Here is a 26,854-nt window from a genome sequence, read left to right as displayed (position 1 = left end):
TGAACAAATACTCAAAGAATGAGTAAGTGAATGCCGGGGTTGAGGTATGCACAGAGAAGGCTTACGAAGCAAGTGGCTCCTGGCAGAATCTCATAACCTGGTAGCCTTAAAACAGAGTGTAATACTCCCCAACTTTGGGGAGGGGGTGGTGGAGGGTTGGGGAAACAGAACCCCCAGCTAGGGCTTTAGAAGTATTCAAGAGGCAGAGCAGACACAGGACGAGCAGGCAGCCTCTTGAGGCTGACGGGCCGGGGCAGGTCCAAGTCCGCACCAGCGGCCACGTTGGGCAGTTCTCCCGGCTGGGTCTGCCCCTCAAAGCAGCGCTGCTAACAGACCGCAGAGCCCAATCCCGGTAAGGGTGCTGGGAGGAGACTGAGGGCCATGCCCGAGTCCGCGAATCGGCGCAGCGAGTCGTGCATCCCAGCAGCCCAGAGGTTCTGCTTCCCAGGAAACCCGGCTTCCCGGTCGCGTTCCAGGCCTCCCACCACCCTGGTCAGCAAGTTCCGCCCTCCGCCGCCTCCGGCAGGTGCGTGCCGGATTGGCTCCGTGGGAAGCCTCCGCGCCGCAGCCTTGGGAAACTCGGAGCGCCACGCCCGCTGCAGCCTCAGGTCTCGGCTTCCCATTAGACCGCGGCTTCCAATCGCAAGGGCTTTTGGGCCTCCGTCCTCAGGAGGCGCCGCCATTGGCGGGCGGGCGGGGCGGGGCCGGAGGTCGCTGCCGGCGCGCCCCGGGTGAGGTGAGGGACTGGAGGCGAACCCGGCGACCGGGCGGCCTCGCTGGGTCCCCGGCGTCTCTCCTCGCCTCTGCGGGTGAGCCTGCGCGCGACCCCGCACCCCGCGCAGCGCTGGCCCAAGTGCGCCTGCGCAGCAACAGCCGCCGGCCCGCGTACCCTTCCCTCATTCTCCCAGCCTCCCCCTCCCCCGCCCCTCCCTGCCAGCCTTCCCGCCCCTTAGGCCCTTTCGCTGGGCCTCCCCAGCCCCGCTCCTTCCCCAACCCCGTCCCCACTCCCCAAGATCCTGGCGCCCCAGCCGCAGGGACTGTGCCTCCGCGAGCCGCGATGTGCGTCCTCTCAGAGCCTGTGGGCCTCCCTGCCCTCCGTTTCCTCCTCACAGGCCCCCACCTCCGTCAAAATGACGCTGGACGTGGGACCCGAGGACGAGCTGCCCGACTGGGCCGCGGCCAAGGAGTTTTACCAGAAGTACGACCCTAAGGACGTCATTGGCAGGTGAGGCCCGGCCGGAGGGCGAGGCCCGCGGCGGGGGGTCCACCTACGGGCTGGTCGTCCTAAACGGGGTAGGTCAGTGCTCAGTTTGGTGACTAGACTCTCATTCTGGGTCAACCCCCATTTCCCCCACAAACTCATTTATGTGTTCAGACAGTTGACTTACCTGCTGTGTGCCAGGCACAAAGCTAAACGGAAAGGGAAGAAGAGATGCTTGTGCCCTGGGGGTACTCCAAGTGAAGTAACAAAGAGACACAGGAACTGGAAACAGTGCTGCGGGTCTCCGGGAACCACAGCTTCCCCGAGGTGACATTTGGGTCTTGCAGGATGAGTAGGAGTTCAGCGTGCAGAGAAGGGAAGGCGGGCCTCAGCTGTAGAGGCAGTGGCAGAGGCAGTCACTCACCAGAGGTTTCTGAGCATGTGCAATGTGCTGGGTGCACTGTGCTAGGCACTGGGGATACCAGACCCACAAGGTTTCTGTTCTGGGAATTGTAGTTGCAGAGACAGACAATAAACACAAAAACAAGATAAAGGTCATCGTGCTATGGAGACTATAGAGTGATGGAACGAGAGTCACTAGTGGAGCTGAGACTTGGAGGATGAGAATGAACAGGGTAAGATATATTCCAGGCAGAGGGAACAATGAGTGCAAAGGCTCATGGTTGGAAAGGGCCTAGTCAACCAATAGATAGAAGAGCATAGTGACTAGAAGTAGACAAAGTAGGACATTAAATTGGAGAGGTAAATAGAGATTAGGTTATGTAAGGTCTTAGGCCATGATAAGGAATTTAAATTTTAGTGTAACTGGTAATTTCAAACAAGGAAGTAACATGAACTAATTTACATTTCTGTGATTTGGGAGCTAGGAACTTACTCTTTTTATGCCTCAATTTTTGTGTGTGTGTATGTGTATGTGTTTTTAATAGATTTTTCTTGATTTCAGAGAGGAAGGGAGAGGGAGAGAGAGATAGAAACGTCAATGATGAGAGAGAATCATTGATTGGCTATTTCCTGCACACCCCACAGGGGATTGAGCCTGAAACCCAGGTATGTGTCCTGACCAGAAATTGAACCATGATTTCCCGGTTCATAGGTCAATGCTCAACCACTGAGCCATGCCAGCTCTCAGTTTCTTCATTGTAAATTGGGAATAAAAATAAATCCTACTTTGTAGGTTGCTGTGAGGATGAAAAGAGTTAATACGATACTCTTAGAACACTTTCAGGCACTTGGTAAGTGCTCAACACAGGTGTGTTAATTACAGTGTAAAAAGATCATTCTGGCTCTTATGTAGAGAGTGGAGGAGGAGGGGGCAGGAATGGAAGCACAGAGACCAGTTATGAAGCTATTGATTCATTTAGGCTAGTGATGGTGGTGGGTTAAGACTGCAGTGGGGGTGATAGAGATGAAAAGAAACGGATAGTTTTAGGTGATGACTTGATACAGTTTCCTGGAGGATTGGATATGACCATGAGGGGAAAATAGAAGAAGATAGAAGAAAAATAGAAGAATAACCTTTAAGGTTTGGATTTGAGCACTTGAGTACCATTTATTGAAACAGAGAAGACAGGAGGATCAGATTATGGGGACAGGTGAGCAAGTCAAGAATTCCATTTTTTTGCCCTAGCTGGTTTGGCTCAGTGGATAGAGCATCAGCCTGTGGACTGAAGGGTCCCGGGTTCGATTCTGGTCAAGGGCACAGGCCCAGGTTGCGGACTCGATCTCCGTAGGGAGGGTGCAGGAAGCAGCTGATCAATGATTCTCTCTTTTCATTGATGTTTCTATCTCTCCCTCTTCCTTCCTCTCTGAAATCAATCAAAATATTATATTTTTAAAAGAATACCATTTTGGAAATGTTAACTTTGAGATAAACAACTGGAGCTGTCAAGTGGGTCTTTGAGTCTGGAACTAAAGGGAGAGGGCTGGGCTAAAGCTATAAATTTGGGAGGCATCAGCTAGTTGGCGAGAGAATATAGACAGAAGTGAAAGTGGCATGGGCTTAGGCCCTGGGCCGTATCATGGGTTAGAGAAGGAGGAACCAGCAAGAGAGACCAAGGAGATGTCATCTGTGAGTTACAAAGAACAACAGGAAGAATGTGCTTCTGCAAGCTTGGCATGGTCTGCTGTGATAAGTGCTGCTGAGGCCCTGCTGGTGCGGCTCAGTGGTTGAGGATTGACCTATGAACAAGGAGGTCACGGTTTGATTCCCAGTCAGGGCACATGCCTGGGTTTCGGGCTCGATCCCCAGCTGATCAATAATTCTCTCTCATCATTGATGTTTCTATCTCTCTCTCCCTCTCCCTTCCTCTCTGAAATCAATAAAAAAAATATATTTTTAAAAAAGAAATCCGGAATTCTGGAGAGAAATAATGATGGCTCAGGACAGTGTAGCAGGAATCATTTACACATAGTTGGTATTAAAAGCCCCTGGGACTGGATGGAGGTCACCAGGGGAGAGTATTGGGAAAAGAAGAGAGCTGAGATCCATGCCCTGAGTAGCGGGGTTTCAGGACCAGGTAAGGGAGGATTCACAGAGGCTAGGAAGAACCTTCTGGAAGAATGGTGGTTCCACTGCCAGGGGGCACAGAAAGACCAGTTTTGGAAAAGGCAGATCAGAGGGTAGTGTCGTTATCCTCTCCTTCCACGGTTACTGTGGTAGCATGATCCCTTGTCTCCTCTATTTCCCTCCTGTTTTCCTGCACACTCTCACTAAATTACTTTTCCCAGAGTACCAGTTTCTTCATGTGTAAAGGCCTGAAGCTTTAAAATAATTGTACTAGGCTTCAAACTCAGATGCATTTAGTGGTTGAGCACAAAATAAAACTGAAGTGGCTAAGAGTAAGACAGTAGGAAGTGAGAAGTATTGTGGCAGCTGGAGGATTCTTGTCCCATCTAAGATATATGAATCCAGGTTTGGAAAGAATATTGGACTGACCGAAACGTAATTCATATATGGACTGTTTAGCCAGAGGGTTAATCGTCTGCATCCTTTGATCGAACCAGAGATGTGGGTGACAGGCATTCCAGGCAAAGGGAGTATTGTAAGGTCAAGGAGGCGGTGAGAGCACAGCAGGAGGTTATGTGAATGGCAGCCAGGGAACCAGCATCTGAGATGTGGTGTGATCCTGGAAAGATTTGCACCTTAGCCTGAAGTACTTGTAGGGTCATAGAGAGTTGGTGACAGAGCCCGAGCGAGGAAAGCTCTGTCTAGGACTTTGTCTTTACAATGCCAGAGGGCTTTCCTGTCTCTACCTTAGTATCTTTCAGCATCCCTTCAGGATATTTTTGGCTGCATTTCAGAGCTGGAGAAGCGGAAACCCAGAGACCTTATGTTAGTGGGTTCCTTAGAGATTGATTAGTGGCGAATTTTGGGCCCAAACCTATATCTTTAATTCTCAACTTTGGTCTTCTAGTCAGTTGCCCAATATTTATTTAGAGCCTCCTGTACTTGAGCTAATGTAGGGGAACGTTAGGATTTGGATGGGGTAATCAGGAAGTGTGAGTAAAATTTGGAGGGAGTCTTAGGTAATTTCTTCTTTCTCCTTGTGAGGTTTCAGGGCAAGGGGCAGGTTCTGGGGCTCAGTGGAGAAGGGACTTGTCTAGGTTCACCCATTGAAGGCATGGCAGAGGCTGGGTTAGAAACCAGGACCCGGGCCTGCCTTCCCTGTTAGCTTTGTGTTTCACCTTCCTGGGTACCTGCGTTGCTTGCTGAGGCCACTGTGAATCTGTTGTAGGCCAGGACGAGCTTCTTGGGAGGTTGCCTTGTCCAGATGGGTCTTCAGAATCGGGTGCAGTATATATGAGGATGCTGAGGCTCTACTCTGTTGGAAATGAGAGAGTAGGAGGCCCTGACTCCTGTGTTGTCTGACTCTGGCAGAGGAGTGAGCTCTGTGGTCCGCCGTTGTGTTCATCGAGCTACTGGCCATGAGTTTGCAGTGAAAATCATGGAGGTGACAGCTGAGCGACTGAGTCCTGAGCAGTTGGAGGAGGTGCGAGAAGCCACGCGGCGAGAGACACACATCCTTCGCCAGGTCGCTGGCCACCCCCATATCAGTGAGGCTGCATCCCCTGTTCCTGTTAGATGACAACCACGCCCTGCTGGTCCTGCCCAGAGCCCATTCCCCCCAACACTGCCTCCGCTCCTCTGCTCCCTCCCTCCTGGCTCTGTTCCACCTCAAAGTGTGGCCAGCCTTTGGGTCCCTACTGCCTCCTGTGATTTTCCTTCCCAGTAACAGCCCACTGTTGCCTCAGGGTGGAAAGCCCCTTTAATATGCATCCGCTCCTTTCCATCTCTGTCTCTCTGCCTTTCTGCCTCTTTCCCCAGTCACTCTCATCGATTCCTACGAGTCTTCTAGCTTCATGTTCCTGGTGTTTGACCTGTGAGTATCTCCCTGCCCCGATCTGAGAAGCCGCCTCACCTCCATGCACAGCCCCAGACTCACAGCACAGTGGGCTGAAGACCACCCTCCTCACACCTTCCTCTGTTCCAGCCAGAGCCTGCCTGGCAGTCCATGGTTCTGGCCTCTTTCCTTGGTGCCTTGATTGAGGCACATTCTTCAAAGAGTAATAATAGTGACCAGTCAAAGACAAAGGGTCTTCATGACCCAAATCCCCAACTATCTTAACCCCCCATGGTTATAAGGTTAGCAGGGAAGAAAGGACTGATTTGAGAGTGTCTGTCTAGGAGCTGACCGCTTATAAAATAGATATTTGCTCACCAGTCTCACAGTGTTTAACACCCTATGCTGGTGTCTATCTCTGCTCATCAATTCTTTTTCTGGTCAATGTAAACTGAATGTCTCATGCTATACCATATAATGCAAACCAGTTGCAAAGGTTCTTCAAAAGAGAATGGTTTGAATATTAAATATTTAAGAGAGGCCTTTGGAAAATATTTTTATACAGAAATGACCCTCTGCAAAAGTCTGACGGGAGGTAGGAAGTGTCCATTTTATTTACCCATTATGCAACTTTGCCCAACAATAATACTCCCAAAACTATACCTGATGTGTTTTTTATATTTCAATGATGATTGACACAAAGTTACAATTATAACCTCACTCTTTAAAGAGAAGACAAAATAAGCAAAAATCAAAGCCCTGTACAACTTTTTTCCCCCACTATTAATTGAAATTTTGGTCGGTGCTATAAATAGATAGACACCAGCATAGGGTGTTAAACAACTTTAAAAGGCCTTTTTGAGTATTAGATAACAAGGACCACCTGAAAATTATTGGCACAAGAAGGCATTCATTTTTGCTAAAATAGCCCCCTCAGGCACAATGAAGATACTTGAACTTCCACCCCACTGGGCCAAACTGCCTCTGGCATTCCTCTCACTCTTGGAGTGCTCTGTCTTGAGACCCTTTAGTTTGTCTACAGAGGAATTTCCCTCTCTTTTTAAAAAAATATGTTTTTATTGATATTAGAGGGAGAGAGAGATTGAAACATCGATGAGAAAGAAACATCATCGATCCGCTGCCTCTTGCACGCCACCCAATGGGGATCGAGCCTGCAACCCAGGCATGTGTCCTGTCTGGGAATTGAACTGACAACCTCTTGGTCCAAGGGTTGACACTCAACCACTGAGCAACACCGGCCAGGCCAGAGAAGTCCCTCTACTGGCCTGTTCTATAGTATTTTCCCTGCCCTTATTTTCTCAGCCCTCACTGTGAGGCGCACCTTCCTCCCTACCACCCCTATCTCCTAGGATGCGGAAGGGGGAGCTGTTTGACTATCTCACAGAGAAAGTGGCCCTCTCAGAAAAGGAAACCAGGTAATGGCTGAGCCTGCAGCCCCTGGGGTGAGCAGGGAGTGGGGTGGGGCAGGGAGAAGCAGAGGAGACTGCCCCTCCCCCAGGTCCATCATGAGATCTCTGCTGGAAGCAGTGAACTTTCTCCATGCCAACAACATTGTGCACCGAGATCTGAAGCCCGAGAATATTCTCCTAGATGACAATATGCAGATCCGACTTTCCGATTTTGGGTTCTCCTGCCACTTGGAACCTGGCGAGAAGCTTCGAGGTGAGGGGACCTGGTGCCCTAAGACCTGGTGCTTGAGAGGGAAGGAGACCCAGACATGAGTCTGCTTGGCTGGATCTGAGACCTGAGTCCCAGCTACCAAGCAAAGGGAAGTCAGTCAACACTTGCCAAGTACCCTCTGGGTGTAGAGCCTTGTTTGCAGCTCAGAATGGGTTTCCTGACCTGGGGAGGATGGAGACAGGAAAGTGAGCAGATAAATGGCACACAGCAGCGGCTAGGGGCCATGTGGGGGGAGCCAGGAGAAAGGAGCACCTGATTTAGCTGGAGGGACCTACAGAGCAGAGGCTCTGAGTTGGGCCTTGGGAGGCTGGGCTTGTCCCAGGAGGAAAAAGGGAGAAGGGGATACAGGACTCAGCTGCACACTTGAGGTCTATCAGTGTGCGTCTTAGGTGCAATGAGGAACCTGGTACTCTGGCACTCAGGTTCACCCAGTGTTAATACATTAGTTGTGACAGAATAATTCTGGTGCAAATGGAAAACTAAACAAAGTTCAACTGCAAGACTCCTCAGAGCTTTTTTTTTTTTTTTTTTTTAAATATATATTGATTTCAGAGACGAAGGGAGAGGAAGAGAGAGAGAGAGAGAGAAATATGATGAGAGGGAATCATTGATCGCTCCCTCCTGCATGTTGGACCGAGCCTGCAACCCAGGCATGTGCCCCTGACTGGAATTGAACCTGGGACCCTTCAGTCCGCAGACCAACATTCTATCCACTGAGCCAAACAGCCAGGGCCTTTTCTTTTTGTTCTTTACTCCCTTCACGGCATCCATCTTACTCTATTATAATTTCTCATTTGCTTTTTAGTAGACATTAAGTTTGGCAAGAGAACATCTAATTTACCACTGTCCAATGTAGTGCATGGTACATGGTAGGCGAGAAATACTTAGGAATGAATTTCCTGAGAGTCATGTTCAGTTTAGGCCTATTAAGCTGTCCTGGAAGTGTGCCATAGAATACAGTTTGGAAATTTCTGGGATGTTAGAATTGGGGCACCAAAGTGGTAGAAACTAAAAATAACGGTTTGGATCAAGTCATGGAGGGCTCTGTGCTATAAGAATAGACTTGATCTTGAGGCCATATTGGGGAGCCAGGGAAGAGTTTTAAACAAGGGACTTACCAGTATGTACTTGAAGAAATCCCATACTCCCACTCCTTCCCCTTGGTTTGAGTGGTGGTTCCACTAACCAGAGTAGAGATTATAGGAAGAGTAGATTTGGGCAGAAAGGAATGCAGAAAGTTCTGTTTTTCATTTATGTTATGAATGTAAAAATGTGGTAACATGTTGTGTGAGGAATGGGTAGGTTTGGCCAGAGGGTTGGAGGCAAGTGATAGTTGGATAGGACCTTGAAGTCAATCTAAAAATCACGCTTTTCTTGATTTCCCCAAGGTCACCAGGAGCCTTGTATTTGAGTTGGTCAGCAGGGCCAGGGTCTAGTACTGAGACTCAGCAGTCTGGCAGGAGCAGAATGGGGAACACTTGTTGAGGCTCCAGTAGAGGGTTGGTGTTAAGGGCCCTGAGGGGGCTGGTGGCATCCCACCAATCTCAGCCCTCTCTCCCCAGAGTTGTGTGGGACTCCAGGATACCTAGCACCTGAGATCCTTAAATGCTCCATGGATGAAACCCACCCGGGCTACGGCAAGGAGGTCGACCTGTGAGTTTCTGGTACCCCCGTCCGCTTCCTGTGTACATTTGCCCAGCATCTACTCCTGCCTGACTTTGGTCTTTTTCCCAGCTGGGCCTGTGGCGTAATCTTGTTCACACTCCTGGCTGGCTCACCACCATTCTGGCACCGGCGTCAGATCCTGATGTTACGCATGATCATGGAAGGCCAGTACCAGTTTAACTCACCCGAATGGGATGACCGTTCAAACACTGTTAAAGACCTGGTGAGCTGGGACCATGAGGGTGCAAGGCGGGAGGCCCAAGAGCTAGCCCTCATGTTGTGGAGTTCCCCTAGATTTCACGGCTGCTGCAAGTGGATCCTGAAGAGCGTCTGACAGCTGAGCAAGCTCTACAGCACCCCTTCTTTGAGCGTTGTGAAGGCAGCCAACCCTGGAACCTCACCCCCCGACAGCGGTTCCGGGTAAGCCCAAGTGTCAGGTCTTGGCCTGTTCCTCTGTCCCCTGTGGCAGTGCTACACTGGAGCTCACACTCCCCTCCCCCTTCCCAGGTGGCAGTGTGGACAGTGTTGGCTGCTGGACGAGTGGCCTTAAGCATCCACCATGCACGGCCGCTGACCAAGAGTGCACTGTTAAGGGACCCCTATGCATTGCGGCCAGTGCGGCGCCTCATTGACGGCTGTGCCTTCCGGCTCTATGGGCACTGGGTGAAGAAGGGCGAGCAGCAGAACCGCGCAGCCCTCTTCCAGCACCGGCCGCCAGGGCCTTTTCCCATCATGGGCCCTGAAGAGGAGGGGGACTCAGCTGCTGTCACCGAGGAGGAGGCCATGCTGGTGCTGGGCTAGCACCAGAGCCTTGGGGGACCCCAGAAAGCAGGACTTTCCATGAGGAGGATTTTTATCATTCCAGCCCCTCTTGGCTCTGGCCTTAGGCCCCGGGCCCCACTGCTTGGCCAGGCCACCACTCATCGTACATCATAAAGTCCGGTCTATCCCCACTGGCCAGGGCTTTCAGATCAGAGCTGAGGTAGAAGGGAGCCACTCAAGAGTGCCATGCCTGGCCTTGTCAGTGCTACCTGTGCTGTGTATACAATAAAACCTACACACCAGTGAGCCAATGCCCTATGTCTGGTGTCTGGCTTTGGCAGGAAAGCCCAGAAGTTGCTCAGGATGGGGGTGGGGGCGCGGATGGGGCCACTCTGGCCGAGGCCTTTATTGGGGCAAACACGGGGGGTCACTTGGACTTATTCTTGCTTTTGCCTGGAGGTAGTTGGAAGGGCCGCTCTAGTGTGGTCAGCTTGCTGTTGAGCCTTTCCTCGCTGGCCTTGAGCCGCTCCTCCACCAGCTGCTGCAGCAGCTCCAGCTCCTTGTTCAGCTGGGTCTTGATGTAGGCTCGGAGGAGGGAGACCTGGCCTGCGGGGCAGGGAAGGAGAGATGCTGCTTGGGGCTGAAAGATTGCCCCTAGCTGGGCAAACAAGTTCCAAGGTGTCCCTAGGGACTACGTAGGTGGAAATGTTATTGAATTCAGAAAATATCAGCCAGCCTTTCTGTGAGAGAGAAGTGGGCAGAATGGCTATTGCCAGCCAGATTTTCTGGATTGCTACTTAATAGCTTTGTGAACTTAGGCAGGTGAGTTCACCTTTCTATGCCTTAGGTTTCCTCCCATGTAAAATGTGGATAGTGATAGCACCTAGCATCTGGGATTGAGGGAGAATTAAATGGGTTAATGTACATAAAATGTTTAAAATAGGCCTTGCCTGGCCCTGGTCGGTCTGGCTCAGTGGATAAGAGAGTGTGGACCGAATGGTCCCGGGTTCGATTCTGGTCAAGGGCATGTACCTCGGTTGTAGGCCCCTCCCTAGCCCAGGCCCTGGTCAGGGTGCATGCAGGAAGCAACCAGTTTCTCTTACATCGATGTTTCTCTCTGTCTTTTCCTCTCTCTAAAAATCAATAGAAAAAGTGTCCTTGGGTGAGGATTTAAAAAATAATAATAAAAAATAAAATGAAATAGGGCTTGCCTGGCACATAGTATTATCAGTTATGTGCTGGCTGTTGTCACCAGTTTTTCTGGAGCTCCTAGCAGCTGTGTTTATCTGTCATCTTGGACTTCTGCATGCTGAATCATTTGGAGAAAGGACACCATGACTAAAAAAGTCTGAAGTCCTGATGTGGTCTAAACCCTTCATTTCACATTTGCCCCAAGTCATAGAGAACCCAAACTCCTCCAGGTCCTCACTTGGCTCTTGCTGTGGCTCAGCCACCGTTTCTGATTCCTCCTCCTGTAGGGTGACGGCCTGCTCCTCCACCTCCTCGCCGCCTTCTTTCTCTGCAAGCCAGAAGCAGGAAGAGCCTTCAGCCCCGGCCCCGGCCCCGGCCCCGGCCCCGGCCCCAGCCCCGGCATTCTCCCTTACCTCTCTCATCCTCTGGCCAGAGCTTGGGTGGCTGCAGCCCTAAATAAGTCAAAGACAGATCCAGCCGCACCTGGGGAGACAAAGAGGCAGCTGAGAGGACGGCATCTGCACTGAGGGGAAGGGGACCTGAGGGGTGGTCCAGGGCCCAATACCTGGGGAGTAAAGACGTATTTGTAGAGCTTGAAGTGGCGAAAGTAGGTGTTGACCACATAATCAGCCAGGGCCAACAGCTGTTCCTCCTTAAAAAGGTTGATACTGAAAGGGGGCCGCTGTGGGGGTGACTGGGAGTTAGAGGACTGACCACCTCCTGAAGCTCTGGCCTTTTCTCCTAGTGCCCAGCTGTCCAGGAGCAGGGAGAGCCCACTGTGGCCTTCAGAGGAAGATGAGGGTGATGAGTGTGAGAACAGGCGATGGGGCTAGACCTTGTCTGGGGAGGAGCGAAGATCCCATCAGGGGAACTGACCCTGACTCCATGGCAAAAAAGAACACTGGTGAAGTAGCGGTAACATTCCTCCACATTGCCCAGGGGGGTTGCTGGGAGGGAAAACAAGATACTCCAGTGAGTCACCTCTGTGATAACCATTCATTTTACTCAATCAAGAGCTACACTACTTAGGCTGACATGTTAGTGGAAGGGACATACAATAAACCAAGAAATACATCATTTTAGCTCTTGTTAAACATCCTGAAGAAAACCAGTTCTGGGAATAAAAGGGAGAAAGCAAGAGCTATTTTACTGAGCACTGTGCATATATATATTTCATATACAGGGTGTCCCAAAAATATATACACACTTTGTATAATTATTAATTCCAATGTCTTTTTCAGATTTTTAAAAAACATATATATTTATTGATTTCAGAGAGGAAGGGAGAAGGAGAGAGAGATAGAAACATCAATGATGAGAGAGAATCATTGATTGGCTGCCTCCTGCACGACCCCCACTGAGGATTGAGCCCACAACCCAGGCATGTGCCCTTGGCCGGAATCGAACCTGGGACCCTTGAGTTGGCAGGCTGACGCTCTATCCACTGAGCCAAGTCGGCTAGGGCTCTTTTTTCAGATTTAACCCATTGGGATTAATAATTATTCAATGTGTATACTTTTTTGCGCCCTCCCTCCCCCCATAGCAGAACAGTCATTATTCTTATAGATAAGGAAATGAAGATTTCATAGGTGAAATAACTATGTGTGGTAACACTGCTAATAATGACAACAGATGCCAGGGGGTGATCTCCCTACTTCTACTTCCCATGGTTACTTGTGCCATCCAGCCGCCGCCTCTTTCCTGGGCTCAAACCTGGTCAGCAGCGCCTCTTACCGACACAGGCCTTGTGAAGATCTTGGAGCAGGGCACAAGCCGTTGATGTCTGCTCCATTGAGAAGCCCTGCTGGCGGCAGAAGATGAGTGCGTGGGAGAAGAGATCCAGGGTGATGGCATCCCGCAGGCTCTGCTCAGGCCATCCTAGCCCCAACAGGTCGGCCAGCACCCTTGAGAGGGAGAGAGGATGGGGTGAGAGACAATGGAAGCCTCCCTTCACTACCCCACACTAGTGTACAACATGCTTTGGAGCCAGGCATTTCTCATGCCTTCCCAGTACACCCCTCAGCCTTTCACTTCTTCTTCCCTTCCCTGCTTCTCCCCCCTCCATACTCCCTCATCTCCTCAGCATTGGCCGTCTTCTCCAGCCTGTGCATGGAATGGATGTCCAGGTACTTCCTGCCATAGGAAAAGAGGAGAAATGGTGTTGGTGGCCATTATACATTAGTCTCATGGCAGGACTAGAGCACTAGACTGGGAACCAGGAAACCTGAGTTTGAAATTTGGCCTTTCCACTAACATGCCGTGTGACCTTAAGCAAGCCACTTCCCTCTCTGGGCCTCATGTTTTCCATCTGTAAATAACTGATATGATCTAAATGAACTTTTTTTTTTTTTTAGAGTGGGAGAGGGAGAGGTAGGGGAAGAAAGAGAAACATTGATATGAGAGACATCCATCAATTGGTTGCCTCCCACTTGTGCCCTGACTGGGCCAGGGATCGAACCTGCAACCCAGGTATATGCCCTTGACCAGGAATGGAACCTGCAAGGTTTTAGTGCATGCCTAACCACTGAACACACTGGCCATGGCCTAAATGAATTCTTATGATTATTTTCATTATAAAGCCTACGGTTAGGAAACTTGAGTTCTTGTTTCTGCTCTGTCACTCCCTTAATTGTATGACTTTGGGCAAGTACCCCTGTGGGCCTCAGTGTCCCCATTTGCACAATGCTCCATGACAGCTTTGATATTCTATTTACTTCCCACACTTGCTCTTTGGACTATGGAGACAGGAGAGCCAGCTTCTAGTCATCTTGGGTAATCGCATCTCTGGACCTCAGTCTCCTCATCTGTCAACTGGGGATGTCCTATCTTTTTTTCTGCCCTGGCTGTTTGACAGGGCTTTTGGGGAAGCAAGGGAATCACGCAAGAGTGAAATGTAACTTTTCCCAAGACTCTTTACACTCACCACATGCAGATCCGGGGCTGGGGCAGAGGAGGCTGCGGAGAGAAAGCAGATTGGACCAAAGTCCTTGTCCCTGGTCCATGGCAAATCTCCAGGGGACCTGAGAACTCGCTTTCTCGTCTTAAGGACTAGGAACGAACAACGCGGGCGGGCGGGGCTTCAGCAGGCCCTAAGTACTATTAATGAGCATATTAACAATCCATTCGCCTCTTCACCAAGGCAGCCTAGGAGACGCCTTAAAGTTAGTAAACATAACGACGGGTGGCGCCCTGTCGGAGCCCTTTTATAACATTCACGAGCGGACTACTCGTCCTTACCGGGAACAAGTTGGCTGCAGGATCTTCATCCTCTTCCACCGAGGCCCTGGTGCCGTACTCGGACCGCACTCCTATTCCCAAACGCGAGGCTAGTTCTTCCACTGAGCTGCGGTCCTTCTTGATTTCCCGCCGCAGTTCGGAGGGTTGTTCAAGGTCCGACTGCGTTCTCAGGCTCTGGAATTGGCTGGACTTCCGATGGGTCATCTCGTCGCTCCTCCGGGTCGCGGTCACCGCAGGCTCTACCTGGCCTCGGTTCTGGGACCACCGGTTCTCCTCAGGCACTTCCTAGGTCTGACCCGCTACCCACGCTTCAGCCAATCTTCGCAGCCGAGAGGTCGGCTGCAGCCAATCCGCGGGGGGCGTCGCCACCCGGACGGTTGCTAAGCGCCTCGGGGAAAGAAAAGGAAGTGTAATGTACGCGTCCATTAGAAGAGAATGCGCGTGCGTAATAAATTGCAAAGTGCCCCTCGCTTCTCCAAAGTTTCTAATAAGAGGCAGACGTTGTCGTTAGGCTGGGCGTGGGACTGTGGTGTCAGTTACCATAGGAACGTCTACTGGCCAATCACTGAGAAAAAGAGAAGTTCGGAAGAAACTCGATAGGAGGGACAAAGCGCAACCAATAGAAACAGGAAATGCAGTTCCACCACATCCGGCATTGCCTCTGGCGCCTGCGCTCAGTGCTGGGGAGGCCGGGTGACGTCTGGTGAAGTCCAAGATGGCGGCGCTCGGCTGATCCTGCTGCAGGTGAGGGGCCCGGGGCGGTGAGGGCGGGATGCAGCAGGTTTGTGCGGGGAAGGGTTGGGGCTGCGGAGCACCGGTCGCGTCCACATCTGTGCTCTCCGTCTTCTGCAGGTGACGGAAGTGCCGCCGCCTCCTGCCTGACGTTCCTGGGGAGACCCTGCACCGCTCCTGCCGCCGCGGCCATGTCTGGGCCCGGCAACAAACGCGCCGCCGGCGACGGGGGCTCGGGGCCCCCAGAGAAGTTGAGCCGCGAAGAGAAGACCACAACCACACTTATAGAACCCATTCGCCTTGGGGGCATCTCTTCTACGGTTCGTTCCAGCCCTCTCAACTTAACCAGACTTCCAACTCTGTTCTCCGCCCAATCGCCCGGAACCTTATTCCCAGTTCCCCAAATTTGGCAGGATCCCCCTTACAGGACACTGATGAAAGACACCGAGAACAAGGCGTCTGCCCTCCCTTCCCAGATAGGAAAACAGGCTCCTGGAAGGGTTCGGAAGAGACAACCCTCCTCAACCAAGACGCTCTCTGGGTGTCTGCGCCTCTTTAAGTCCTGTTAGCCGTTAGTTTGGGGACACTCCGCTTTCCACCCATTCCATTTGCTGTCTTCTGTCTCTCTCTGTCATTGATATCTTGGGCCCTGCTTGACTTTCTCCTTGGTCCTTCTGTTTTTCTTGGTAGGAGGAGATGGACCTGAAGGTTTTGCAGTTCAAGAACAAGAAACTAGCAGAGCGGTTGGAACAGCGACAGGCTTGTGAAGATGAACTCCGAGAGCGAATTGAGAAGCTGGAGAAACGGCAGGCCACAGATGATGCCACGCTCCTCATTGTCAATCGCTACTGGGCCCAGGTGGATGCCCCTCTGCTTTCCAGGACCTGGCCTTGATCCAGTTGCCAATTCTCAGACTCCTCTGCTGGGCAGCAGTGTTATGATGGAAGCACCTGAGGAATTCATAACATTTTTGGTGCTTTCTCCCTTCAGCTGGATGAAACTGTGGAAACCCTTCTCCGGCATCATGAGAACCAGGGGGAGCTGTCTTCAGGGACAGAGGCGCCTGGAACCCAGGAGGGGCCGACCCGTGATGAGACCCCTCTCACAGAGCCAGGGACATCAGAACTGAGGGGTAGGGCCAGAGCCCTAGGATCTGGGGAGCTTAATTATGTTCTGGGAAAGGTCCTGGAGAGGAAGGGACTTTTGATATTAGGCCCTGGAGTCCCTCCCACCCCTCCCACACATGCACATACAGTTGATTTCTTGTTTGGGCAGCATAGTACAAGCTTTGGAATCTGAGTGACTTGGTTCATAGTGCATTTTATATTTTGATATTCATTCAGTTAAAAGTGTTAATATTGAGTGTTGACTGTATCTGGCACTAATCTAGACTTGTAGGAGACATAGATAAGCAAAAAGAAATACTACCACTGCCATCAGAGAGGAAGTGATTGTAAATCATAAAAGTATAGGGGCCCCTGAACGGGAATTAGTGTGTGCGCACTTGTGTGTGGTTCTATTTTATTTTATTTATTGATTTTAGGGAGAGAGAGAGAACATCATAGATTTGTTATTCCACTTTATGCATTCGTTGGTTGATTCTTGTATGTGCTCTGATCAGGGATCAAACCCACAACCTTGATGCTCTAACCAACCGAGTGACCCAGCCAGGGCCTGGTGTGGGTTCTAATTTAGTTTGAGAAGGCAGAGGAGGCTTCCCTGCAGAAGTAATTGGGAGCATTGTGGCCTTAGGGAAATTACCTCTGGAATCTCTTGTTTTGATTTCAAGATGGGGATAACAATGCACTCTAGGTGTTGGTTGTGTTGATTCAGTGAGCCTAAGAGTGTTGAATGGCTCAGTCTGGAACTTGGTTTAGAGTTGGAACTGCTGCTCTTGTCCTCATTAGTGTTTCCATCCCTCCTAGAGACCCTGCCCGTGCAGCTGCGGCCCCCACTCAGTGAGCCAGCCTTGGCTTTTGTGGTGGCACTGGGTGCCAGCAGTAATGAGGAGGTGGAGCTGCAGCTGCAGGGCCGCATGGAGTTCTCCAAGGCAGCCGTGTCCCGTGTCGTGGAGGCCTCAGACCACCTGCAGCGCCAGGTGGAGGAACTCTGCCAGCGAGTATACAGCGGAGGTTAGTGCTTTGTGCCCCGCCCCAGAGATGTCCATACCAGTTTGCATCTTGATGCTATCCCTTTCTCAATGCCTCTGGCCCAGAGGCAGCCAGAATTCCCCAAGGAATAAGTCAGTCATGTTCTCAGGGAAGGGTTAGGTTGTAGATGGGGGCTCCAACTTTGATTTCTGGATTTGAACTCTAAAGAGATCAAGAGGAGGAGGTGTTGATTCTAGTGGGGCCAACCCGTTTTGGCGGGATATCTTTTTTGGAGCACTTTGCACAACTCTCGGTGGCAGATGCTGATCCACAAGACATAGCAGCAAGTGCCCAGGCTTTGTAGGCAGACAGGCTTCCCCAAGCCTTCGTTCTGTCACTCTAGCCTTGGCATTCTGGGCAAATGGCTCTCCTCTCTGAGCTGGTTTCCTCCTTTGAGCAGTGGGGGTAAAGACTCCTGGCTTTGTCATGGTGGATCACACTGGGCACATAGCAGACCCCAGAATGAGTTAGCACTTTTCCCCATTGCCCTGGACTTGACTCTGACCCGAGCCCTGACTTCCCAGGGGATAGTGAGCCCCCTGGTGAGGCGGCTCGGGCACGCACCCGGGAGCTGGGCCGTGAGAACCGGCGACTTCAGGACTTGGCCACCCAGCTACAGGAGAAGCACCACCGTATCTCATTGGAGGTGGGCGTTGCATTGTTGGGGGTGGGATTAGACCCAGGGCAGGGTTTAGGTTAGGTGGACACCCAAGCATCTTAGGGAACCAAGTCTCCTCATTTAAGCATCTGCCCTCTTCATTGTTCTCAGTACTCTGAGCTCCAGGATAAAGTGACATCAGCAGAGACCAAAGTGCTAGAGATGGACACGACAGTAGAGGACCTGCAGTGGGACATTGAGAAGCTGCGCAAGCGTGAGCAAAAGCTCAATAAGCACCTGGCGGAGGCCTTGGAGCAGGTGGGGCCAGGGTGCCGTGTCAGATGGAGCCAGGGCTGGGCACCGAGGGCCCTAGGTTCTCTCCTCCACACTCACCTGTCTGTCCGTCTCTCTTTCTCTCTCTCTCTCTCCACAGCTCAACTCTGGCTACTATGTGTCTGGGAGTTCCTCAGGCTTCCAGGGGGGCCAGATCACACTCAGCATGCAGAAGGTGAGCAGGTATCATTCTTCCCAGTCCCTCCTGTAATCTTTTCTCTACCCTTGACATTCCCCACAGAATTATGGTGTCTGAGGTCCTTCCCTGTCACCCAGGCTGCTCTTTGTTGTATTCATGCACAAATATGTTCAGTAAATAATTGCTAAACACTAAGTGCTAGGCAGCAAGCATATTGGAGAACAAAATAGACAAAAACCAAAGCTTTCATGGAGCTTAAGTCGGGAGAACTGGCCAGAAGTAAGTAAAATAGTACATCAGTTGGCTATAAGCACCACAGAGAGAAAGTATAGACAATAGATAAATGGAAGTGCTGGAGGCGATTGGAATTCTCAGTTGGTGGCTGAAGAAGAGCCTTGCTAAGACAGTGCCTTTAATCACTGTCTCATTCCTTGTCCTATCGATGCTCTCTCACCTCTTGGCAGTTGCACATTTTCTTGGTGCTGTGGGGATCCCCATGCCCTAAGTCCCTTTCCTTTACTCTTCAGGGCTTCCAGGAAGATTTTGCTCACTCCTTGTCAGTTACAACAAGCCTTGGTTCCCAGCATTCACCATGCAGTATTGAATTTTCTTCCACTTGCCTGGGAGCTCTTAGGAAAGTGCTTAGGTCTGGCTTGTCCCAGGGGCTTCAGAATACATCATTGCTACACATAGGAGAGCTTGAATGAGGCTTTTGTGAAGGAAACATGCCTCCTGGCCTGGCCCTGACTCGCACAGCCTTTCCCATTCCACAGTTTGAGATGCTGAATGCGGAGTTAGAGGAAAACCAGGAATTGGCCAATAGCCGCATGGCAGAGCTGGAGAAGCTACAGGCCGAACTTCAGGGGGCTGTGCGGACCAATGAGCGCCTCAAGGTGGGCTGCTTGGGGCTGGGAGGACCTAAGACTGCAAGGTGGGGGCTGAATCCTTGCACTGACCACTTTTGGGCATCCCTGCCTTTAGGTGGCCCTACGTAGCCTTCCTGAAGAGGTGGTACGGGAAACGGGGGAATATCGAATGCTGCAGGCCCAGTTCTCGCTGCTTTACAATGAGTCCCTGCAAGTGAAGACCCAGCTGGATGAGGCCCGGGGGCTGCTGCTGGCCACCAAGAACTCCCACCTGAGGCACATTGAACACATGGAGGTATGGCCCAAGAACGGGTGGGGGCTGTGGGTGCCAGACCCTGAGGGTTAAGGCATTCCTGGGTTAAGTCCCTGTATGCCTGCCAGGGGTCCCTTGGGAATAAATTCTTCTTAAGCCACTGAGGCCTAAGGTAGGGGGCTTGCCAGGGAGCAGAGGGATTGTGTGGGTCCTTAATGCCTCACCCCACAGAGCGATGAGTTGGGGCTGCAGAAGAAGCTGCGCACAGAGGTTATCCAGCTGGAGGACACACTGGCCCAGGTACGCAAGGAGTACGAGATGCTGCGCATCGAGTTTGAACAGAACCTGGCGGCCAACGAGCAGGCGGGTATGTGGTGAGGACAGGGTGGAGGTGGGCCTTACCTGGGATTGCTAGGCCCTAGGTGGGGCTGCTGCTCACCCAGACGCAAGAGGTTTAACCCTTCCTGTCACAGAGCCTCGTCTCCCTGTGGAAAACAGGTACCACACCACCTGGCTCGAAGGCACAGTAAGAGTTACAACCAGCTGAGGTGGTTGATGGAGCAGGCTGAGAGCATGGGCTGTCAGCCCCACCTGTGGTTCTCTGGCCTTCTGGTGTCTCTCTCAGATAATTAATTTATTTTGGAAAGAGTTACTTAATACCACCTATGGGCCAGGCTCTGTTCTCGGCTTTGGGATTATACCAGTGAACAAAACCAAAGAATCCCTGCTGGTGTGGAGCACTGTTATAATGGGGGAAGGCAGGAATAGAAAAGAAAATATAGAATATGTATTTTAGATAATGACAAATATGCCAAGAAAAATAAAGCATGGATTGAAGACAGGAAGTATTAGGAGAAAGGGTGTTGCAGTTTTGGATGGGGAGGACTGAGAAATGGATTACTGAGAAGGTGACGTTTGTTTAAAAATCCAGAAGTAGATTAACTCACTTTTGTGCATTTACTGTTATGTGTTCTTTTGAAGGAAAGTTGGAAGTATTTAAAAATGTACATGAGCAGAAATAACACACAGTGTGAAGTTACTTTTGGGTGAATTTTCTTCAAAGTAAAGTCTACATTACTTTGATGAGATCATATTGTAAAGTCTGCATTACTTCGATGAAGTCATACTGTATAAAGGCTTCAGTTTTCCTCTTCTTTATAATGGGAGTGATGGCTCTGGCTCCTCCTCTTCCCCCCACTAAAGAGTTGGGCCCCTAATCTAGGGGCCAGTCTGACGTTAACCCCTGACCCTCCCCTAGGGCCCATCAACCGGGAGATGCGCCACCTGATCAGCAGTCTTCAAAACCACAACCACCAGCTAAAGGGGGATGCCCAGCGATACAAGCGGAAGCTTCGGGAAGTGCAGGCTGAGATTGGCAAGGTGAGGAGCGTGCTGCCTGGGAGAAACCTTGGCTAGAGCCCAGTGAGGACCATCTCACTGCAGCCCTGTTCTCTCCTGTTCTTTGCAGCTCCGGGCCCAGGCCAGTGGCTCTACGCACTCCATCCCCAACCTGGGCCACTCGGAGGACTCGGGCCTCAGTGCCCCAGCCGCAGGGAAAGAAGAGGGTGGGCCAGGCCCTGTTGGAGCCCATGAGACCAGAAAGGAGATAGCTTCAATGCCTGTTGCCACCATGACTACCTCCTCAGCAAAGAAGGAGGAGCTGGTCCCCTCTGAGGAAGATGCCCAGGCCTTAACCCCCGGGCCCCAGGGCCCCTCTTCCCGGGGCCGAGAACCTGAGGCCAGGCCCAAACGGGAGCTTCGGGAGCGGGAAGGGCCTGGCCTGGGACCCCAGTCTATAGCCTCAGCACTTGCAAGAGCTGATCGGGAGAAGGCCAAGGTGGAGGAGGCGAAGAGGAAGGAGTCAGAACTCCTTAAAGGTCTCCGGGCAGAGCTCAAGTGAGGCCCTATCCCTGTCTACTTCCCACCCCTGCCAAGTGGCCTCCAGCCCTGCTTACCAAGTCCTCCTGTGCCTCCCTAGGAAGGCCCAGGAAAGCCAGAAGGAGATGAAGCTGCTGCTGGATATGTACAAATCGGCGCCCAAGGAGCAGCGGGATAAGGTGCAGCTCATGGCAGCTGAACGCAAGGCCAAGGCCGAGGTGAGGTCAGGCAGGGCTTGTGGGGCATATAGAGAGGCAGCCCCATAGGGTTCTGACCAAAGCAGAGCCCTAGATCAACAGGAAGCCATGACAGGAGAGCTCCCTCCTTCTGGTGGCTGTAGGTCGATGAGCTGCGGAGTCGTATCCGGGAACTGGAGGAGAGGGATCGAAGGGAGAGCAAGAAGATTGCAGATGAGGATGCCCTGAGGCGAATTCGGCAGGCAGAGGAGCAGATAGAACACCTGCAGCGCAAGTTGGGTGCCACCAAGCAGGTGTGAGCCTCTTGTGGTTCTCTTGCTTCTAAATGTTAGGATTCCCTTTACCCGCTCTCCCCACCCCCCAGTCTTGGGTTCTTCTAGCAGATGGCCTGGTTCCACTCTGTGGTTCTTTGCTCAGCTGTGTTTTCCTGGGGTTTCCCCATGGTCATCCTGTCCATCTACCACATTCCCTCTGTCCTTGCCCGTACAGGAGGAGGAGGCTTTGCTGTCGGAGATGGATGTGACAGGGCAGGCTTTTGAGGACATGCAGGAGCAAAATGGGCGGCTGCTGCAGCAGTTGCGAGAAAAGGACGATGCCAACTTTAAGCTGATGTCGGAGCGGATCAAGGCCAACCAGATTCACAAGCTGCTGCGGGAAGAGAAGGATGAGCTGGGTGAGCAGGTTCTTGGCCTCAAGTCTCAGGTATGGTCACCCTGGGCTTGTAGGGTGGAGCTGGAGAGGCAGGGGCTTCCCAGCACTGAATCTCTACCCCTGTCCTCAGGTGGATGCCCAGCTGCTGACTGTGCAGAAGCTGGAGGAAAAAGAGCGGGCCTTGCAGGGCAGCCTTGGAGGTGTGGAGAAGGAGCTGACGCTGCGCAGCCAGGCCCTGGAGCTCAATAAGAGGAAGGTGAGGCCGGGCCTCGGGGAGGCAACATCGATGCTGGCTCACAGCTGCAGAAGTCAGGCTCACGTCTCAAACTCTTACTATGTTCCAGACCCTGTGCTGAGTGAGGACTTTTCATACTTGGTCAAATTTTAGTCTCATAATAATCCTATGACGGTTTTTCTTGTTATCCGTGAGGAAACTGAGGCTCAGGGGGTCAACTGACTTGCTCAAGAAAGAGTAGAACTTGGATTCGGTCCGTCTCCTTGGCTCTAGGACCCACATCCTGACCTGTAAAATGGGGAGGGTGGTTCCTGTCACATAGTTGTACTAAAACAGAAATATCTAGCTCGTGGTAAAGGCTTAAGATGGATATTGATTTTCAACTTCTTTCCCCACTGGGCTTGTTTCTCCTGCTTCATTCATTCATTCAGGCCGGAGGTGGGGGACATCAGTATGAGGCCTGCGAAATTATTTGGTCTGGCCCTGCCAAGGCAACTGCAGGTGGGACTCGAGATTCAATAAATCTGGGAGCTTTTTTCATAGCAACAAAATTTATAGCAAGTGAATTACATTAAGCGAATGATGTTTTAAATTTCCAAATGGCCCTTGGGGAAAAAATGTTCCCCACCCCTGATTTAGACAGTATACATGCCCTTGCTGTATATACCCGACCCTGTGCTCAGTGCTGGGGAGACCCTGGGAACAAGAGGGTCCTATTAGAAGGAGGGAAATTCCAGTCTTTAGGGGACAGATAGCCAGCCGTAATCCCAGAGACAAAGTAGTGTTATCACAGATCATAGCGAGTCTTGAGGGATAGCTAAGGCGGCTGAATGAAAAAATATGAAGGGACATTTAAGTTGAGGGAGTTGCAGGGAGACGTATGTATTGGAGTTGTAGCGGAGGGACAAGTCCTGTGCAAGTTTAGGTTCAGGAGGGAGCGTTATGCAGGTGAGGAAAGTGTCAGGAATGAGGGAGAATAGGAGCAGGTATGAGTCCAGAGAAGAAAATTGGACTTAACCCCAAGAGCAAGAACCACTGGAATGTCTGACACAGGCCTCTGTGGACCATGGCGCCTACTCCGTCGGCTCAGGAGAACGGTGCCCTCCTCCCTGTCCCCACCTCAGGCCGTGGAAGCAGCCCAGCTGGCTGAGGACCTGAAGGTACAGCTGGAGCATGTGCAGACGCGGCTGCGAGAGATTCAGCCTTGCTTGGCAGAAAGCCGGGCTGCTCGAGAGAAAGAGAGCTTCAACCTCAAGAGGGCTCAGGTGTGCGCATGGTGGGGACAGGGTCACTGGTGTGGCCTGGGGGGAGGGGGTCAGGATGCAGACCTTGTACTTAGCCCGGCCCCTGTCCTGCTTTAGGAGGACATCTCACGACTGCGGCGCAAGCTGGAGAAGCAGAAGAAGGTGGAGGTTTATGCAGATGCTGATGAAATCCTCCAGGAGGAGATCAAGGAGTACAAGGTGGGGCTGTGGGGCTCAGTTGTGCCCCATCAACCTAGGAATCTTAAAGGAGGGGTTGGTAAGAGCACTAGTGGGTGGTCTGGGGACCCCAGAAATAAGCATAGCAAAACGTGGGCAGACCTGTAATGCAGAATCAGACAACTGACCAAGAATTGTACACATACTGCAGGTCAGGCAGAGTGCTTGGCAAGGTGTGGGAGGGCTTGGAACTAGATCTAGTCTCAGAGCTCTTGAAATTGACAGTGTGTTGGAGGAGGCAGCCAAGTAATTCTCCCATCTGAGTGATCAGCAGTGTGGGAACTCAGGGGAAGGGAGGCTCTTAAACCGGCCCTGGGGGTCAGCAGGCTTCCTGGAAGGAATGTCATCCAAAAGAAACATGATGAGTCTGAGTTGGCTGTGAGGAATGGGGACGAGGATTCTGGCAAAGGGGAAGGCAGAGGTGAGGCCCCTAATTGAGAGAGGGGTCTTGGAAGACAGAGTTGGACATTGTATTTGGAGGACAGAATGTGGGTTTTGTGGTGACCAGCGAGCCTGAGAACATTGGGCAGTGTCAACCTAAAACGTGCGGTAAGCCAGGTTGGCAACGTGGAGAAATGCCAGGGTTTTAAACCATAGCATTGTGGTCTGATTTGCTGTCAGATTTGGGTTAAAGTGGGTAAAGAGTAGAGGCAGGGGATTTGTTAAGCTGTTGTAATTGTTGAGGCAAAACCTGATACTGAGCGAAGGTATTAGAAACAAGTAGAGGAGCTCAGGAGATACTTAAGAGGCAGAAATGCTTGGATTCAGTGACTGGAGGGAGACAAAAATACTGAGAACTCCTGGGTACCTGATTTGAGAAACTGGGTGAATGAAGAGTGGCATTTAGTGGGGTTAGGAAGACTGAATAGGAGTAGGGGTTGGTGGGCAGTGTTCAGAGATGTTGAGAACAAGGTGCTCGCGGGACATGCCTGCGAAAGCACTCAGAGCACAGGGAGGTCTGGAGAACAGAGGCTTGGGGAGTATCAGCTGAGGCAGAAATAGAAGTGAGGGTCTGTGGCATAAGAAGGGACGGGGTCATTCTCCTTAGGAACCTCAAAGCTTTAAAGATGGGCAGAAGAGAGAAGCCTGTGGATTGGGGTGGAGGAGAGTGATGATCATAGAGGGAGTTGATGGGGGAAGCACTTCGAGGAGGAGGGGGTGAGGTGAATCAGAGCTGCCAAGAAGGCAAATGAAGTGAGTGATGAGAGATGCCCCTTGGATTTGGCAGTTCTGATGGGAATGGTTCTTGGACAGGGGTGGAGGTGGAGGTGGAGGTCAGATGACAGATTACTTGCACACTCGCTAACGAGTGAAGAGAGGGTGGAAGGTGGGTCATAGATCTTTTAGACAGTTTGGCCTTAAAGGGTCAGAGGCACTGCAGGCAGCTATGGTGGATAAGGGAAGGATTTCTCAAGAGACAGACAGACTTTGGAGCCTATCAGATGCTGATGTTAGGGTTCTGAGAGCTAGGGAAGGTGGTGGTGGCTGGGCTGGGATTTCAAGCCGAGCCAAGGAGAACTGTTGTGAATGCTGAGTTGAGGGAATTCCTGTCTGGAGTTGGAGGAGAGACTTGGTGGCAGGTTTCAGGATAGGAGCAGAGATTTGTGAAACTTCCAGGGACCCACAGCAGGATCTCTGGACCCAGTTGAGGGTGGAGACTGCATATTTCTAGTGGTTCTGCCATGCCCAGCTGTGACTAGGGGTGCAGGTGAAGTAGACATTTGGCTTAAGTCAGGATTGGGATTTTTCCAGAGAAGAACGGGGAGGAAAGAGATGAAGCCAAGGGCAGAGAAGCCCAGGCTGAGCCTGTGGGTTGTTGGCCTGGAGAGGGGAACATGTGACCCCAGCCATCGCTGCCAGGTTAGAATCCAGACTGCTGCTTTGTAGCTTCGATCGAGACCAGCTTCTTCTGAGTCTCAGTCCCTCATGTGGAGTGCTCATGCACACCTCCCAAGGTTATGGGAGAGGTAGATGCAGTTGGCTGTATGTGTGAGAGCATAGCCAGAACCACCTCCTGCTGTCGGCTGGGGTTCTGGGCACCGTCAGGAAGGTTCCTGATCTGATTGATGCCTTTGGCTGCCCCAGGCACGGCTGACCTGCCCCTGCTGTAACACTCGCAAGAAGGATGCAGTCCTTACCAAGTGCTTCCACGTTTTCTGCTTCGAGTGCGTGCGGGGCCGCTATGAGGCCCGTCAGAGGAAGTGTCCCAAGTGCAACGCAGCCTTCGGTGCCCATGACTTCCACCGAGTCTACATCAGCTGAACCCATAACTCGGGGGACTTTGGAACACCGTGGACCCTGGGGGTTGTGCCTCCAGCCCCTGCCCATCTAGTTGGTTTGGGGTCTCCAGTGCATGCTAGTGGGAGTGGGATGAGCCAAGCTCAGTTCCACCTTTTCTCCAGTCAGAGCTGAGGCACCCACCATGCAGGAAAGATCTGCTGTGAGCACCCAGGTCGGTCCATCCCAGCCCTAAGGGGGAAATCCCAAGGCTGTGACCTCCCATGGAAGAGGAGACTCACTCACTGCCTGCTTACACACCCACAAGTGAGGACCAGGGTGGGCCGGGTTCCAGCCCCTTGCTCCCTGCCTTCCAGGCCCTGGCAGGGCTTCTCCTGTGGAGTTCCTGGGCTCTTTAGTCTGGCTCTTGTGCGTGGGGGTGGGGTGGGGGTGGAGTGGGAGTGGGGGAGGGGGAGTAACAGCCCTCTTCCTGGGGAAGCGCTATGGTTGCTGCAGTCACCTTGCCCTTATTTTGGGAGTGCTGAACCAAGATCATCCGTTTCTATTCTAATCAGGCCCCTCTGGATATCTACTCTCCCGAGCCCTCTTACCCCCACCACATGCTTCCCCACCCGTCCCCAGCCCCGACTCTGCTTTCATCTTGGTGGCCTTAACTGCAGTGGAGGCAGAACTTCTGATCATTCCAGGTAGAAGAGCTTCACCTAACCCTGTAACTGAGCCTGTACCACGATGCTTGCTGTGCTGCCTGCCCACGCAAACTGGGCTGTGAGGGCAGCAGGCCTGGCCTGGAAGGTGGAGCTGCTGACAGGTGCCAGGGGCCACTCGGACTCACAGCCCCTGCTCTAGAGATGTCTTGTAATATAGGCTGTATGTCATGAATAAACATCCAACCTTCAGCCTGTGGTCCGAGTAGCCAGGTTCCATGCCCTAAACGTGGTTCCTGGTTTTAGCTGCTACACCTGTCTTGCCGCTGCCCCGCCTGGCG

General features: G+C 51.9%; 3 protein-coding genes across 4 annotated transcripts; 2 read left to right on the top strand and 1 right to left on the bottom strand.

Annotated features, from left to right (window-relative positions):
• The first annotated feature begins 718 nt into the window (after positions 1–718).
• On the top strand, positions 719–10,001 carry PHKG2 (phosphorylase kinase catalytic subunit gamma 2). Its single transcript, XM_008152816.3, has 10 exons — positions 719–809; positions 1,113–1,225; positions 5,100–5,275; positions 5,547–5,601; positions 6,933–6,998; positions 7,082–7,245; positions 8,826–8,916; positions 8,998–9,151; positions 9,223–9,348; positions 9,436–10,001. The coding sequence occupies exons 2-10, from the start codon at positions 1,131–1,133 to the stop codon at positions 9,727–9,729; spliced, it is 1,221 nt and encodes a 406-aa protein (XP_008151038.1). The 5' UTR covers positions 719–809; positions 1,113–1,130; the 3' UTR covers positions 9,730–10,001.
• Positions 10,002–10,064: 63 nt separating this feature from the next.
• Positions 10,065–14,526, bottom strand: CFAP119 (cilia and flagella associated protein 119). Of its 2 annotated transcripts, XM_008152815.3 has the most exons (9): positions 14,119–14,524; positions 13,805–13,836; positions 12,949–13,014; positions 12,616–12,785; positions 11,758–11,828; positions 11,447–11,563; positions 11,295–11,364; positions 11,120–11,209; positions 10,065–10,296 (listed from the first exon to the last, which is right to left on the bottom strand). In XM_008152815.3, exons 1-9 carry the CDS (start codon positions 14,320–14,322, stop codon positions 10,118–10,120), a joined length of 999 nt encoding a protein of 332 aa, XP_008151037.1. In that variant the 5' UTR covers positions 14,323–14,524; the 3' UTR covers positions 10,065–10,117. The 2 variants fall into 2 exon arrangements, with proteins under 2 accessions (XP_008151037.1, XP_054570446.1); XM_054714471.1 differs by lacking the exon at positions 11,447–11,563 and having other exon boundaries at positions 14,119–14,526.
• Positions 14,527–14,791: 265 nt separating this feature from the next.
• On the top strand, positions 14,792–26,307 carry RNF40 (ring finger protein 40). Its single transcript, XM_008152811.3, has 20 exons — positions 14,792–14,862; positions 14,971–15,170; positions 15,541–15,708; positions 15,841–15,982; positions 16,776–16,982; positions 17,525–17,646; positions 17,770–17,916; positions 18,032–18,106; positions 18,844–18,963; positions 19,052–19,231; positions 19,421–19,556; positions 20,448–20,569; positions 20,658–21,085; positions 21,168–21,285; positions 21,408–21,557; positions 21,754–21,966; positions 22,046–22,171; positions 23,275–23,415; positions 23,512–23,613; positions 25,717–26,307. The coding sequence occupies exons 2-20, from the start codon at positions 15,042–15,044 to the stop codon at positions 25,891–25,893; spliced, it is 3,003 nt and encodes a 1,000-aa protein (XP_008151033.1). The 5' UTR covers positions 14,792–14,862; positions 14,971–15,041; the 3' UTR covers positions 25,894–26,307.
• Positions 26,308–26,854: the final 547 nt, after the last annotated feature.

This window comes from Eptesicus fuscus, chromosome 4 (genome assembly GCF_027574615.1).
Source record: "Eptesicus fuscus isolate TK198812 chromosome 4, DD_ASM_mEF_20220401, whole genome shotgun sequence".
In the NCBI taxonomy this organism is placed as follows: domain Eukaryota; kingdom Metazoa; phylum Chordata; class Mammalia; order Chiroptera; family Vespertilionidae; genus Eptesicus; species Eptesicus fuscus.
Note: the sequence above shows the minus strand (reverse complement) of the source record. Positions and strands in the feature narration are given on the sequence as shown.